The following is a 14,260-nucleotide window of genomic DNA, read 5'->3' as shown; positions in this document are numbered from 1 at the left end:
CTGTGAGGAGGTGGTCTGAGGAGGCTTATGAGACACTGTAGGGCTGCTTTGAAGTGACTGACTGGTCTGCACTTTGTGAGCCGCACAGCGAGGACATCGATGGGCTCACTGAGTGCATCACAGGCTACATACATTTTTTGTGTGAACTGCAATGTCCCAGCTCGGACTGTAACCTGCTGTGCCACCAATAAACCCTGGATCACCAAGGACATTAAGGCCATTCTGAATGAAACGAAGAAAGCAATCGGAGATGGCAACCGTGATGAGGTGAGGAGAGTGCAGCTTGTACTGAAACTGGAAATCAGGGAGGCTAGAGACAATTATAGGAGAAAGCTGGAGAATAAACTCCAGCGTAACAACATGAGGGACATGCAGAGTGGCATAAGAACCCTCACCGGGTTCCAGAAGACTAGTAGCACGGGATTGGAGAACCATGTGGACCAGGCCAACGAACTGAACCTATTTTTCAATAGGTTTGATACTGCGGCCCGTCCCCCACATGACTCTGCTACTGGCTGCCCTTCAAGGACCACCACTTACGGTTCCGGCGCTGTGTAAAGCGGCAGCCAGCAACAGTTGCTCCCTCTCCTTTCCGCACTTTTTTGCTATTTTATCTTATTTTACTTTCTTTTATATCAGTACTTTTTCCTTGTAAGTCTTAGTGCTAACCTTAGCCAACTATGTTCGTGAACTTTCTTACGTGTTTTTTGTCCGTTTGTCTCATTCTTGGGACTATTTTTGCCGACCGCGTCTCCGTCTGGACGCAACAATGCGGCGGCTCCATTGTTTACACCCGTGAACAGCTGTTGTCGCTAACACCAACGGCGCTAATGCGGGAGAGGCCTGAAATCCCCAAAGAACTGAGGAGAAAGTACAGGGGATGTAAGGCTGGACGTAAACAACGGGAAAAGAAGAGGAGATATAAACCATCTCTCCCTTCCATTACCATGGGGAACGTGAGGTCGCTGGCTAATAAGATGGACGAGCTGGCGGGCCTGGTGAAGACTCAGTGGATCTATCGTGTGAGCAGCGTGCTGTGTTTCACGGAGACGTGGCTCCACGAGGACATCCCGGACTCGAACGTAACTGTGGACGGCTTTCAGACTGTTCGGGCGGACAGGAGTCACCGTGAGAGTGGCAAGAGGAAAGGTGGGGGACTTGCTATTCTTATTAACAACAAGTGGTGTCATCCTGGACACGTGACTGTAAAGGAGCGTGTGTGTGTAGCCCGGAAATTGAGCTGCTTGCCGTGAGTCTGCGGCCATACTACCTGCCGAGGGAGTTTTCACACTTGATCGTTCTGGTTGTTAACATTCCTCCGACTGCAAACGCGGCGCGCGCAAGTGACGTCATCCACACCGTTGTCGCGGGACTTCAGACACGGCACCCAGACGCATTCATTGCAATATCTGGGGACTTCAACCACATCACTCTGGCTGCAACACTGCCCACTTTCAAGCAGTTTGTGGACTGTCCCACCAGGGAAAACAAGACACTGGACCTGCTGTATGCTAATGTTAAGAGGCTTACAGCTCCACTGCCCTTCCTCCTCTTGGAAGATCAGATCACAACCTCATCCATCTGCAGCCCCTGTATAAGCCCCAAGTCCAGCGGCTTCCTGTGACCACCAGGACTGTGAGGAGATGGTCACAGGAGACTGACGAAGCTTTACAGGGTTGCTTTGAACTCACAGACTGGGATTTGCTCTGTAATTCACATGGGGAGGACCTTGATGATCTCACGGACTGCATAACAGGGTACATCAATTTCTGTGTGGACAGCGTTGTTCCTACAGAGACCGTACTCTGTTTCCCAAATAACAAGCCGTGGGTCACCAGAGACATCAAGGTCCTGTTGAATGCGAAGAAGAGGGCCTTCAGAGAGGGGGACAGAGAGCAGATGAGGCAGGTCCAGAGGGAGCTGAAGGAGAGGATCCAACAGGGCAAAGACACCTACAGGAGGAAGCTGGAGCACAAACTCCAGCAGAACAACTTAAAGGACGTGTGGAGCGGCATGAGGAGCATCACTGGCTACAAACCATCTGGTAGCCAGACGGTAGGAGGGGGTACTGAACGTGCCAATGAGCTAAATCTGTTCTTCAACAGATTTGATGAAAGGGCTCTGGACCACCTCCCCACGGCTCCTCTACAACCACCCACCTCCAAACCTCCAACCCTACTGACACCTCCCCCTCAATTCCTTCCTGATTTTGCACTACCTGTCCCCTCCCCCCCGCCATCACCTCTCTCCACCCCCACCAACACACACAGCAGACAGACCTTCACTGCAGAGCAGGTGAGGAAGGAGCTGTGCAGACAGGCAAGGCAGCGGGTCCCGACGGTGTCAGCCCGAGGGTCCTCAAAACATGTGCGATCCAGCTGTTTGGAGTCCTGCAGTACATCTACAACCTCAGCCTGAGTCTCGAGAAGGTCCCTGTGCTGTGGAAGACATCCTGCCTGGTACCATTACCAAAGAAGGTGCGTCCCAGCACCTCAGAAGACTACAGACCGGTGGCGCTGACGTCGCACCTGATGAAGTCCCTGGAGAGGCTGGTTCTTCCACTTCTTCGGCCCCTGGTCAGCTCATCACTGGACCCTCTACAGTTTGCCTACCAGCCGAGACTAGGAGTGGAGGATGCTATCATCTTCCTGCTCAACCGTGCCTGCGCCCACCTGGACAGAGCGGGAACCACAGTGAGAATCTTGTTCATGGACTTCTCAAGTGCGTTCAACACCATCCGGCCTGCTCTGCTGGGACGGAAGCTGACGGCGATGCAGGTGGACCCTCCCCTGGTTTCCTGGATTACAGATTACTTGACGGGTCGACCACAGTATGTCAGACTGCAGGACGGAGTGTCTGACACCGTGGTCTGCAGCGCTGGAGCTCCACAGGGTACTGTTCTTTCCCCATTTCTGTTCACCCTGTACACCTCAGACTTTCAGTTCCTCTCTGAGTCCTGCCACCTGCAGAAGTTTGCTGACGATTCTGCAATTGTTGGCTGTGTCAGTGAGGGGAAGGAGGAGGAGTACAGGGGCGTTGTGGACTCCTTTGTCGACTGGTGTGCAGCTAATCACCTGATTCTAAATGCCACCAAGACTAAGGAGCTAGTGGTGGATTTCCGCAGGAGTAAATCTGCCCCCACACCCATCTCCATCAACGGCGTGACTGTGGATGTTGTCCAGGATTACAAATATCTTGGAGTATACCTGGACAACAAACTGGACTTTTCCAAGAACACTGAGGCTGTTTACAAGAAGGGCCAGAGTCGTCTCTATTTCCTGAGGAGGCTCCGGTCATTCAATGTTTGTAACACCATGCTGAGGATGTTCTACCAGTCAGTGGTAGCCAGTGCCATCTTCTTTGCTGTTGTGTGCTGGGGCAGCAGACTGAGGGCAGCAGACGCAAAGAGGATCAGTAAGATCATCAGGAAGGCTGGCTCCGTCCTGGGGGTCAAACTGGACTCTTTGGTGGCGGTGTCTGAGAGGCGGATGCTGTCTAAACTGCACAGCATCCTGGACAATAACTCTCACCCTCTCCACCAGCTGCTGACCTCCAGCAGAAGCACATTCAGCCATAGACTCATTCTCCCCCGGTGTAATACTGAACGCCGGAGGAAGTCCGGCGGCCATCAAACTTTATAATTCATCTCCCCCCAGTCAGGTAAGGAACAGTGGAGACACTGTATCCTGAAAATGTCACTTTGTCACTTTATACCATCACTGCACCACTTTATTCAGTTGTACTGTCACTTACTTCAGTAAGTAATGCTGCTATACGACACTGTCACTTTATACCGCCACTACATCACTTTATTTATTTATTAATGGTTTACTGTAACTATCTGCTGATACACTTACTGTGCTTTAGGACATGCTGCTACATTTCACTGTGGTTTACCGTAACTTACTTAAGTACGAAATGCTGCTACACTCCTATGTGCCATACTGTCACTTAGTTCTGTAGGACATGCTGCTACATTTTTAACATTTTTAATATTTTTAACACTTATAACTTATCGCTCCTTCTCACTTATCTAGTTTGTATTTATTTTATTTCAATCTGCTGCTAAACTGCACGCTGCGTATTGTTGTATATTGTATATACCTACGCTTAACCACGATGTCTGTTGCACTCTGTCACACTTGGTTCATTGCTTGATTTATCTGACGTTAGCTTTATTTTGATTTGATTTATGGTTATGCTTATTGTTACTCTGATCCTTTTCCGCCTTTGTATTGAAACTGTTTCAAAATAATTTCCCTCTGGATAAATAAAGCTTCTTGAATCTTGAATCTTGAATCTTTACCTCCCCCCATTACCTCCTCCTTACAGACCCCTTACCTTTCCCTCACCACCTCACTTCACACCCACCTATAGCACCCCTCCCCCCTGCTCTACATCATGTCCCCCACAACCTGACAACCTCAGCCCTCCCCCAATGAACACCTCTACAGTGTCCTCCACAACCTGACCTGGTGAGAAGACATCTGACGGGACTCCACTCTAGCAAAGCTGCAGGCCCAATGGCGTATTTCCTAGGGTGCTTAAAGCCTGTGCCCCCCAGCTGTGTGCAGTATTGAGCCTATATTCAGCCTGAGCCTGCACCTCCAGAGGGTCCCTGTGCTGTGGAAGACATCCTGCCTCGTGCCTGTGCCAAAGACGCCGCATCCCAGTGGCCCTCAGGACTACAGACCGGTGGCCCTGACGTCCCACATCATGACCTATGGTCAGGCCCTTCACTGATCCACTACGGTTCGCCTACCAGCCCACCTGGGATTTGAGGACTGCATCACCTACCTGCTGAACAGAGTCTACAGTCATCTGGACAAGCCTGCGAGCACTGTGAGAGTCATGTTCTTTGACTTTTCCAGTGCATTCAACACCATCCGTCTGGCTCTACTGTGTGAGAGGATGGCTGCGTTGCAGGTGGGGGCCCCCACCCTGTCCTGGATTGTGGATTACCTGATGGGCAGACCACAGTATGCAATATTGCAGAACGATGTATTATAAAAATAGAAAGATCTACAAATGAGTCAGCAGAGACCGTCTCAGCCATCAAGGGGGAATTTTATTATTGGTGGGCACTGCAGCTACTGCAGCCAGTAAATTGAACACAGGAAAAAAAATCATGTTGGACCCCCTTTAATGACGCCACGGCATTCATGCAGAGCTCAGGTCTGTAGGTAGTTGTTTTTGTTGTTCTCACAGAGGTCAAGAGCTATTCTTTTCCACGGATGGTCGGGCAGAGGTGTAGAGATTAGTGGCTCTTTTTGTTGGGCCCGTTTTTCGTCTTGGCATGACATCACTGTGTTCTTGAGTTCTTCAGAGAGTCCAGGCCAACAAACCAAAGATTTTGCTTAGCACCTCATCATGTATTTTCTGTAGGATGTCTGCTCTCTGTGACAGTGGAATGAAGACCTTGCTTCTACGTATGAGCAAACGTTCAGCCTCATTTTTCACCTCCATGTATGCTCTGACGTTTGGTGGTACATTTCTACTGTATTCTGGCCATCTGCTTCTTATGAATTTGATGACAGGCTGCAGTGGCCATTTTGATGCTTTCCATCCTGCTTGGAGATGCTGGGACGCCTTGTACCACCGAAGCTACATAACACTCCACCTCGCTATGTGTGTCAGTCTCTTCTTTTGTTTAAGTTTGTGGGCTTAGGGACAAGGCATCAGCGACTAGGAGAGTTTTTCCTGGCACATATACAGCAACTGGTTTGTATATCATAAGCCGCTTTAGGAGACGCTGACATCTCAAGGGAACATTATCGCGGCTCTGGTTGTTGATGAGCGGCACCGATGGCTTATAATCAGTCTCAAGCCTGAATTCATCTAGGCCACACAGATATTTATCAAACTTTTCTCAAGCCCACACGCCAGCCAGACACTCCTTCTCTATCTGGGCATAGCGCTTTTCAGCTTCTGAGAGACATCTGGAGCAGTAGGCTACTGGCTTCCACTCCTCTCCGTGGAGCTGAAGCAGCTCAGCTCCTATTCCGTAACTACTGGCGCCTGCAGATACAGCTCTAGGCCTTAGATCGATTGTATTCCTAATGTCTTCTTCATCCATTTTGAAAGTTTCTTCTAGTCAGATAAGTTAGTTATATGGTAAGGATGTCCTCTTACCTTTTCTTAGCTGACAGTTTCGGCTGTACTCCAGCCTTTCTCAGAGCTGCTGTTTTCTTCCGGGTATGACGTGTTTTATGAAAACAGCAGACCGGGCCGGGAAACTTCAAAATAAAGTTTCCCCGACCCAGTTGTGTCCCTTCCTTGCCCTGGTGCTGCTGGCAGAGAATGGTGTCCCAGGTGTGTGAGAGCAAGTATGCCCCCTCGTCCCTGTTGATGGTGTTGCCCTCACTCCTCCTTATTTCTATGGCCTTTTTCCATCTTCTGATGTGATGATTTTTTCCCCTGTCCCAGTCCATGATGTGGTTGGTTCTTCTGCAATGTTCTGTTATGGCTGATTTTTTGTTTTCTTGTTTCTGCTGTGTGTTTTTTTGTTCTGGTAAGCCTGCCAGCTGTCTCTTGCTCACATTACCTCTGATGTTCTTTTTTTCTTGTACTGAAAGCTCGTACGGTTTCTCAGATGTATGTTTTCATTTAATTTTAATTTACCCTTTATTTAACCAGGATATTTCCATTAAGATTTAAAATCTCTTTTCCAAGGAAGTCCAGCAGCATAAACATACAAGTTTCACATTTCAAACCAAAACAGCACACAACTAATACATGACACACAACTTAAAATGTTTTATTGCACGATTTGCATGGAATTTCATAGATAACGTCACATTTCTTGTCCGATGTTATTTTGTCTTTTGGGTGTACAAGTTGTTGTCAGAGTTTTTGTATGGTTTCACGGCTGTGTTTATCTGATGTTTTTTCATGGCGCGTTGTATGGATTCTGTTGTTCCTCTGACGTACGGTAGTGTTATTATGTCCCAATTTTTATTTTCAATTTCTTGTTTTTGTTTTTGTTTTTGTTATGTTTTCTTTTCTTTTTTCTTCTGCTCATGTTGTTTGGGATGCCTCTTTCCTTTGTTTATGGCCCAGCTGGGGTATTGGCAACGTGTGAGGGCTTGTCAAATGTGTTTGTCCTCCTTCTGCCTTTCTTTATTTTCCATTATGATGCTGGTCCAGTTGTATAGTGTTCTGACGACTGACAGTTTGTGTGTGGTGGGATGTTCAGGGGCCTGTTTCACAAAGCAGGTTCAAAAAACTCTGAGTTTAACCCTGAACTCTGAGTTGATCTACTCTGAGATAGGAAACTCTGAGTTTCCCTCATTTCAGGGTTAACAAACTCAAAGTTTTCACTAAACCTGCTTTGTGAAACAGGCCCCTGGAGTCCATAGGAGGTACTGGTCTGTATAAGTTTCCTGTAAGTTGTGATTTTAATGCTGCCATCTTCTTTGTGATGTACTGTATGTTCATGCCCAGGAAAGGCATGGTCCAGTTGGTTTCTTCTTTGTGTGTGAACTGTATTTTGCCGGTGCTCTCTATTGTATTTTAGTGGGCAATGAGTTATTGTGAGTGGCCAGTCTTAAATATTTCTAGTATGCCGTCTACATACCGTTTCCAGAGTGTGGGTTTGATTTGTAGGGGTGCAGTCTGGATGACTTTCCTTTCTAGGTCCTCCATAAAAACCCGCACATGATAGCGGACAACGGGTCTTCCATGGCAAAACCTTCCTTCTGTCTGTCAATGTATTGAATTGGAAATAAGTAGATTTGGCGACAAACTGTAGTAGAGTGGTGATGTCTGTGACTGTCAGGTTTGTACCTGTCTTGAGTATTTTGTCCTAGTTTAGTCTTTCCGTAACTATGTGTAAAGTGACGTATATGGGTGTTTTTGTGAATAATGATATTACGTCATGTGATATAAACATTTCATCCTTCTCCACAGTTATGTTCTTTATTTCTTGTGCCAGTTGTTGTGATTTCTTGCAGTAGTGTTTTTCCGAGCACAGGTCCGATGATTTCTACTAGTGCTTTTGATAGATTGTATGTGGGTGATCCGATGCTGTCAACTATTGGACGTAGTGGTGTATCCTTTTTATGTATTTTGGGAGTTCCATATATCTGTGGGGTGACATTGGCTGTAGGTATTAGATGGTTGGAGTTGTCCTGTGTTATCTTGTTGGAATCTAGTAGCGGTTTGAGTAATGTCTTTAATATCTTTTTCTTTTCTTCCGCGGGGTCCTTCTTTAGTATTTCGTAAGTGTTGTTGTCTTGTAGCATGGTTTCCAATTTTTTGTGGTATGTATCTGCATCCATGACTACTGTTGTGCGTCCTTTGTCGACTTGTAGTATGATGATAGTGTTGTTCGTTTTGAGAGAATGTATTGCTTTTCGTTCCTTTTTTCTTATGTTGCTTTGTGGAGGTTTGGATGCTTTGCGAATACCTACAATGGCATTCCGAAGGCTGGCTTTCTGTCCTTGGTCTTGGAGTTTATGGCATGCCAGTTCTGTTGCTAGAATATATTCTTCGTACGGTATTGTTTTAGGTGTGATTGCAAAGTTTAGGCCTCTGGATAGAACTGCCTTTTCTGTGTCTGAAAGGGCGTGTTTTAATTTTTTTGCATAACCATTTCTCATTTGCACTGTGTGTTTGTTTTTTCCCGTTTTTCTTTTCTATTAGTTTATTGAGTTTTTCTATTTGCCTTTGTTTGGTGATGTCAAGCTCCTGTTCGTATATCTGTTTTTAAATGTTTGTTATTTACCTCCTCCATGTTCTGATCCAGTGTGTGTTGTGCTTTGAAGGTGTTGCTTTTTTATTTCTGTGTTGATCAGGTCAATTTTGTTAGCTGTTGTCCTCATCCACTCTCTGATGAGGGCCTTTTTTGCTTTGTTTATGATGTTCTCTGCGTTTTTGATTGGGATGGGGCTCTTGATGTTTAAGGCTTGTCAGTGTTATTACTTCCTCTTTGCATCTGAAATTGAATCTCAGGTGGTTCTTTTGGGGTGCGATCTTCTTTTCCAATCTCTCCAGGCGACGAAGGGCGACAACACTGTCATGTCTGTATCTTCCGTGCAAGACCGATTGTATTCCTAATGCCTTCTTTATCCATTTTGAAAGTTAAGATAAGAGAACATCCTTACCATATAACTAACTTGTCTGACTAGAAGAAACTTTAACTTTCAAAAAGCTCTAGGCCTTGTGATGTCATAAAAGTAAAACACAGGTGCTTTAGTCAGCATTCTTTTAATGCCCTCAAAACCTGACTGCTGCAAGTCTCCCCAGGTCCCGATGTTTTTGCTCTGGAAGGAGAGTTTGTGGACTAACTAAAACGATTGATGCCTTCAAAGTCATTCTGGTTTCTAAGCCAGATGGCTAATGGCTCAATGGCTATGTTGAACAACAAGGGTGAGAGCGACAGCTCTGCCGGGTCTCACGCTTGAGAGGGAAATATGCTGAACGGACACCATTAACAGAGGCAGAGGGGGTTACATACAGAAGCTTAACCCAAGAAATAAAATTAGAATCAAAGCCAAATGTCTCCAAAATTAAAAATAGAAAGCCCCACTCCACCCGGTCAAAGGCTTTCTCTGCATTTAGCGCCACTACTACCTCGGGAGTGTTCGACCCAGGTGAGAATATGATGTTGAGCAGCCTTCTGGTGTTGAAGAATGGGTGTCCCCCTAATATGAAGCCTGTCTGGTCCAGAGAAATTATTGATGACGTCACACTTTGGAGGCGGAGGGTGAGGACCTTAGCAAGAATCGTCCAATCTACGTTCTAAAGTGAGACCGGTCTGTAGCTGCCACATGAGGTAGGATTCGTTCTTCAGAAGCAATGAAATAGATGCCCCATACATACACATGGTACCGGAGCCTGTTGGTAAATCTTTCAAAACACTCTTTTAATAAACTGCGGGTTCACTAACTATGTTGTTGGTTAATGTGTAAAGACTTATCATCAAATGAGCTTATCAATGTTAGCCGCATTCAGCAGTTGGCAACTGTTAGCAACTCTCCGGTATATCTCCGTCAATGGTTGTTGCACAAAAAATTTGTTTCTGTGGCTTATTTGATGAGTGTATTTGCCGAAAATGGGATGATTTTATGCTGGAATTTTACTTTAAGTGGGGGGTAACAGGGGACCATGTTTTTCTCTCTTTTGTTCTATTGCACATAATATATGGTCATAGCTGTGAGGTCTTAATCTTTCCATACTTTTATAATAATCATTCCCCTTTTTAGTATAGATCACTCCAAATAAGAGCAATAACTAACTGCCTCAATGTCATGGTAAACATTGAAGATGTCTCTCTGTCTGCCATAAACATACCTGTCCTGATTCAGCCATTCTCTTTCTCCTTTTATGTAGATGTTATCTCTCCTACATACTTCAACTCGTACTTCAGAAGGCTGACATTCAATGTGTCTTCCATGGAAAAAAACGCCTCCAACCTGGTGAAGGCTGAGCTCAGGATCTTCCGTCTTCAAAACCATGGGGCCAGAGCGTCTGAGCAGCGCATTGAACTTTACCAGGTACACACACTTTCCTGTGGGCATCAAGAGCTGCCAGGGAGCCCTAACAATGATTCTTTTAGGAATTTATTATTATATTTTATACTTTTTTATTTTATTTTTCTAAGAGACCAATGCTTTTTTGTGATTTTTCCTCATTTACAGACGGTTATGTAATTAGTAATCACACTAGTTAAATAGATGATATGAAAATCTTTTTTTTAATAGTACACAAGTAGTAAAAAGTGACTGTAAACATCACAAGACATTTCTTTATTATAGGGTGTTTTTGTGTTATTTAGATTTTTTGTATTATAAAGTATTTTGAAGGGGCACAGAACAAATTATCTGAAATTAATCTGAAGATCCGACAAACATTTTCAAGCATAGATATGGCATTAAGTGTCTGAACAGGAAAAATGTGTAAGGTGGAAACATCTAAGTTAGGAGCCTGTGAATGTTCTCATTTGTCCAGGTCATCGTTATCCCAAAAAGCAATTTCAGTCAAAAACAACTGGACTTGGTCTAGGAAGACGTTTCACCTCTCATCCAAGAGGCTTCATCAGTTTATGTTCACAACTGACCAGGCTGGGACCAGATAGTTGGACCAGTCCCAGCCTGGTAAGTTGCGTACATGAACTGATGAAGCCTCTTGGATGAGAGGTGTAACGTCTTCCTAGACAAATAACCAAATCCAGTTGCTTTTGACTGGAACTGCTTTTGGGGATCTTAGTTAAGACCTTTTCAGACCAAACATGAATAATCAGAATCAGAATCAGAAATACTTTAATAATCCCAGGGGGAAATTATTTTTGTTTCAAAATTCCAGATAAACAAATATTATACAGACTAAACAGACTAAAAATGTATTAGAAAAAACTCAAATTTAAATATACAGAAATTAATATTTGCAGTAGTGAAATATATACAAGATCAAAGATTGTCTGTGGTTGGGTCTGAATTAAAGAGAGGAGGTGACAGGCTCTCACACAGATGGCAGTGGACATCTACATACCATCTAATCTAACCATTCACAACACATTCACACACCCATGAGCAGCACAGGGAGCAATTCGAGGTTCAGTGTCTTTCCCAAGGGGCCCCAGTGTTGCTGACCACCCTGTCAGACGCGCAGTTCTGTTGGCGTACATACTGTGATCAGCCGCTCAGAAAATCCACAACCCAGGTCACGATTGGGGCCTCCACCTGCATTGCAGCCATCTTCTCACCCAGGAGAGCCGGACGGATGGTGTTGAATGCACTGGAGAAGTCAAAGAACATGGCTCTCAAAGTGCTCGCAGACTTGTCCAGATGACTGTAGACTCTGTTCAACAGGTAGGTGATGAAGTCCCAGGTAGGGCTGGTAGGCGAACCGTAGTGGATCAGTGAAGGTCCTGACCATAAGCCTTAGCTGCTCCAGGACGAGTCTCTCCATAGTCTTCATGATGTGGCATGTCAGGGCCACCGGTTTGTAGTCCTGAGGGCCAATGGGACGCAGCGTTTTTGGCACAGGCACAAGTCAGGACGTCTTCAGCAGCACAGAGACCCTCTGGAGGTGCAGGCTCAGGCTGAAGACTTGACTCAGTACTCCACACAGCTGGGGGGCACAGGCTTTAAGCACCCTGGGAAATACGCCATCGGGGCCTGCAGCTTTGCCAGGGTGAGTCTCGTCAGCTGTCTTCTCACCTGGTCAGGCATGAAGGACACTGAAGACGTGTCCGTTGGGGGAGGCCTGAGGTCATCAGGTTGTGGAGGACATGATGTAGAGCAGGGGGTAGGGGTGGAATCGGTAGGTGTGAAGTGAGGTGGTGAGTGGCAGACAAAGGGTCTGTAAGGAGGAGGAGTACGGGGAGGTAAGTGGCATTAGTTGAGGGGCCACCAGCAGCAGAATCTTGTGGGGAATTGGCCGCAGAATCCAACCTTGTGAAAAATAGGTTAATTTCATTGGCCTGGTCCACACGGTCCTACAACCCTGTGCTACTAGTCTTCTGGAATCCGGTGATGGTTCTCATGCCACGCCACACATCCCTCCTGTTGTTTCGCTGGGGTTTGTTCTCCAGCATTCTCCTATAATTGTCTTTAGCCACCCTCATTTTCAGTTTCAGTACCCCTTGCACTCTCCTCATCTCATCACGGTTGCCATCTCTGAATGCTCTCCTCTTTTAATTCAGGATGGCCTTAACATCTTCTGTGATCCAAGGTTTGTTGCTGGTGTAGCAGGTTACAGTCCGAGCTGGGACATTGCATGACAGGCAAAAATTGATGTCCTCCCCTTGCGGCTCACAAGTCAGTCACTTCAAAGCAGCCCTGCAGTGTCTCATAAGCCTCCTAAGACCACCTCCTCACAGTCCTTGTGGTCTTAGGCTTCTTCTTCACCAGAGGCACATAGCAGGTTTTGAGGTGAACCAGGTTATGAACTGACCTACCCAGAGGGGAGAGAGAAGAGTTAACATACATCAGGTCCAGAGTCCTCTCCTCTCTGGTAGGAAAGCTCATGTACTGTTGCAAGGTCGGCAGAACTCTATCCAAAGTGACGTGGTTAAAGTCTCCCGACATGATGATGAGGGTACTGGGGTGTTGAGTCTGGAGTCTGGAGATGGTGCTGCACGTGTATGATGCTGCACGAAGATGTCAGGTTTGCAGAAGGAGGGATGTACAGAACAACAGCCAGCAGTTCAACATCCGGGCTACAGAGCTGTTCTTTAATGGTGATATGACCAAGATTACACCATCTGCTGTTTACTAGAACAGCAAGCCCCCCTCCTTTCTGCTTACTGCTCTCGGTTCAGTCCCGGTCAGCCTGAATGGTGTGGAAGCCATCCACGGAGACGTAATGTCTCTGTGCAGCCATGTCTCCGTGAAACACATCAGACTGCACACACGATACTCCGAGTGGCTCCGCGTCAGCGCCGTCAGTTCATCCATTTTGTTATACAGAGACCGTACTTTGCCCATAACAACAGAGGGGAGACACGGCTTAAATCTTCTCCTCTCCGTAAACCCGTCCCTTCTCGACCCTCCTCTATTGCCCTGACGTTGCTTCCCACCTCTGCGTCCCAAGTGTCTTTTTCTCCAGGGTGGAATATCAGCTGCTCTGGCCGCTATACCAGCCGGCATTAGCCGATCAGCTGTTCTCCGGAGTAAACAAAGACAGCGTTTCCCGTTTGAAGCTGCATTGATAAAAACAGTACGAAAAGAAACACGAAAAATACCAAAAGTAACTTCACAGAAGTTAGGGTGAAGAAACAGAACGAACAAAAGGAAAATAGAAGGTAAGAAAGTTTTAAAAAAGCGAACCCAAAGACCGGAGCAGTAACAGGCAGCATGCGCCTTTCGCGCATGCGCATTTACAAACATCTAAGTTAAGACCTTTTCAGAACAAAGATGAATACGTTGTGCCAATACATTGCAATACTTTACACACCAAAATCTGACACTTCCGTATTGTGTTGTGCATTTTCTCACATTTTCAATGTATGCCTTTTGTGATCGGTGGTTTGAGGGAATCTCCCCGGGAGAAGTTTTTCAAAACTTGACAGCTCAACTAACGTTTATGCCATGTACTAAACCATTCAAAAAATAATGAAAATGGAAATAAATAAAGGAGCATTTCAAAACTAATCCTATATTTATGTTACATTAAAGGTTAAACTGTGATGTTCAACATTACAACACAAGACCTGCTAACGTGCTTCTTGATGAGGGGTAAAACATTTAACAATGTAGGCTTGTGTGTGTGTCTTAAAATTAATTTTAGTGGGCCACCCATAGGAAATGTGTATGTG

At 45.8% G+C, this 14,260-nt stretch overlaps 1 protein-coding gene across 1 annotated transcript in view; it reads left to right on the top strand.

Moving 5' to 3' along the window:
- tgfb2 (transforming growth factor, beta 2) overlaps positions 1-14,260 on the top strand; it is a gene marked incomplete at its 3' end in the record, with an annotated part of 202,813 nt that overhangs the window by 127,974 nt on the left and 60,579 nt on the right. The window contains exon 2 of the mRNA XM_083918560.1: positions 10,333-10,496. Within this exon, the coding sequence (XP_083774686.1) occupies positions 10,333-10,496 (164 nt within the window). The remainder of the gene's footprint in view (positions 1-10,332; positions 10,497-14,260) is intronic.

This window comes from Echiichthys vipera, assembly GCF_963691815.1.
Source record: "Echiichthys vipera genome assembly, chromosome: 8".
Lineage (NCBI taxonomy): Eukaryota > Metazoa > Chordata > Actinopteri > Perciformes > Trachinidae > Echiichthys > Echiichthys vipera.
Note: the sequence above shows the minus strand (reverse complement) of the source record. Positions and strands in the feature narration are given on the sequence as shown.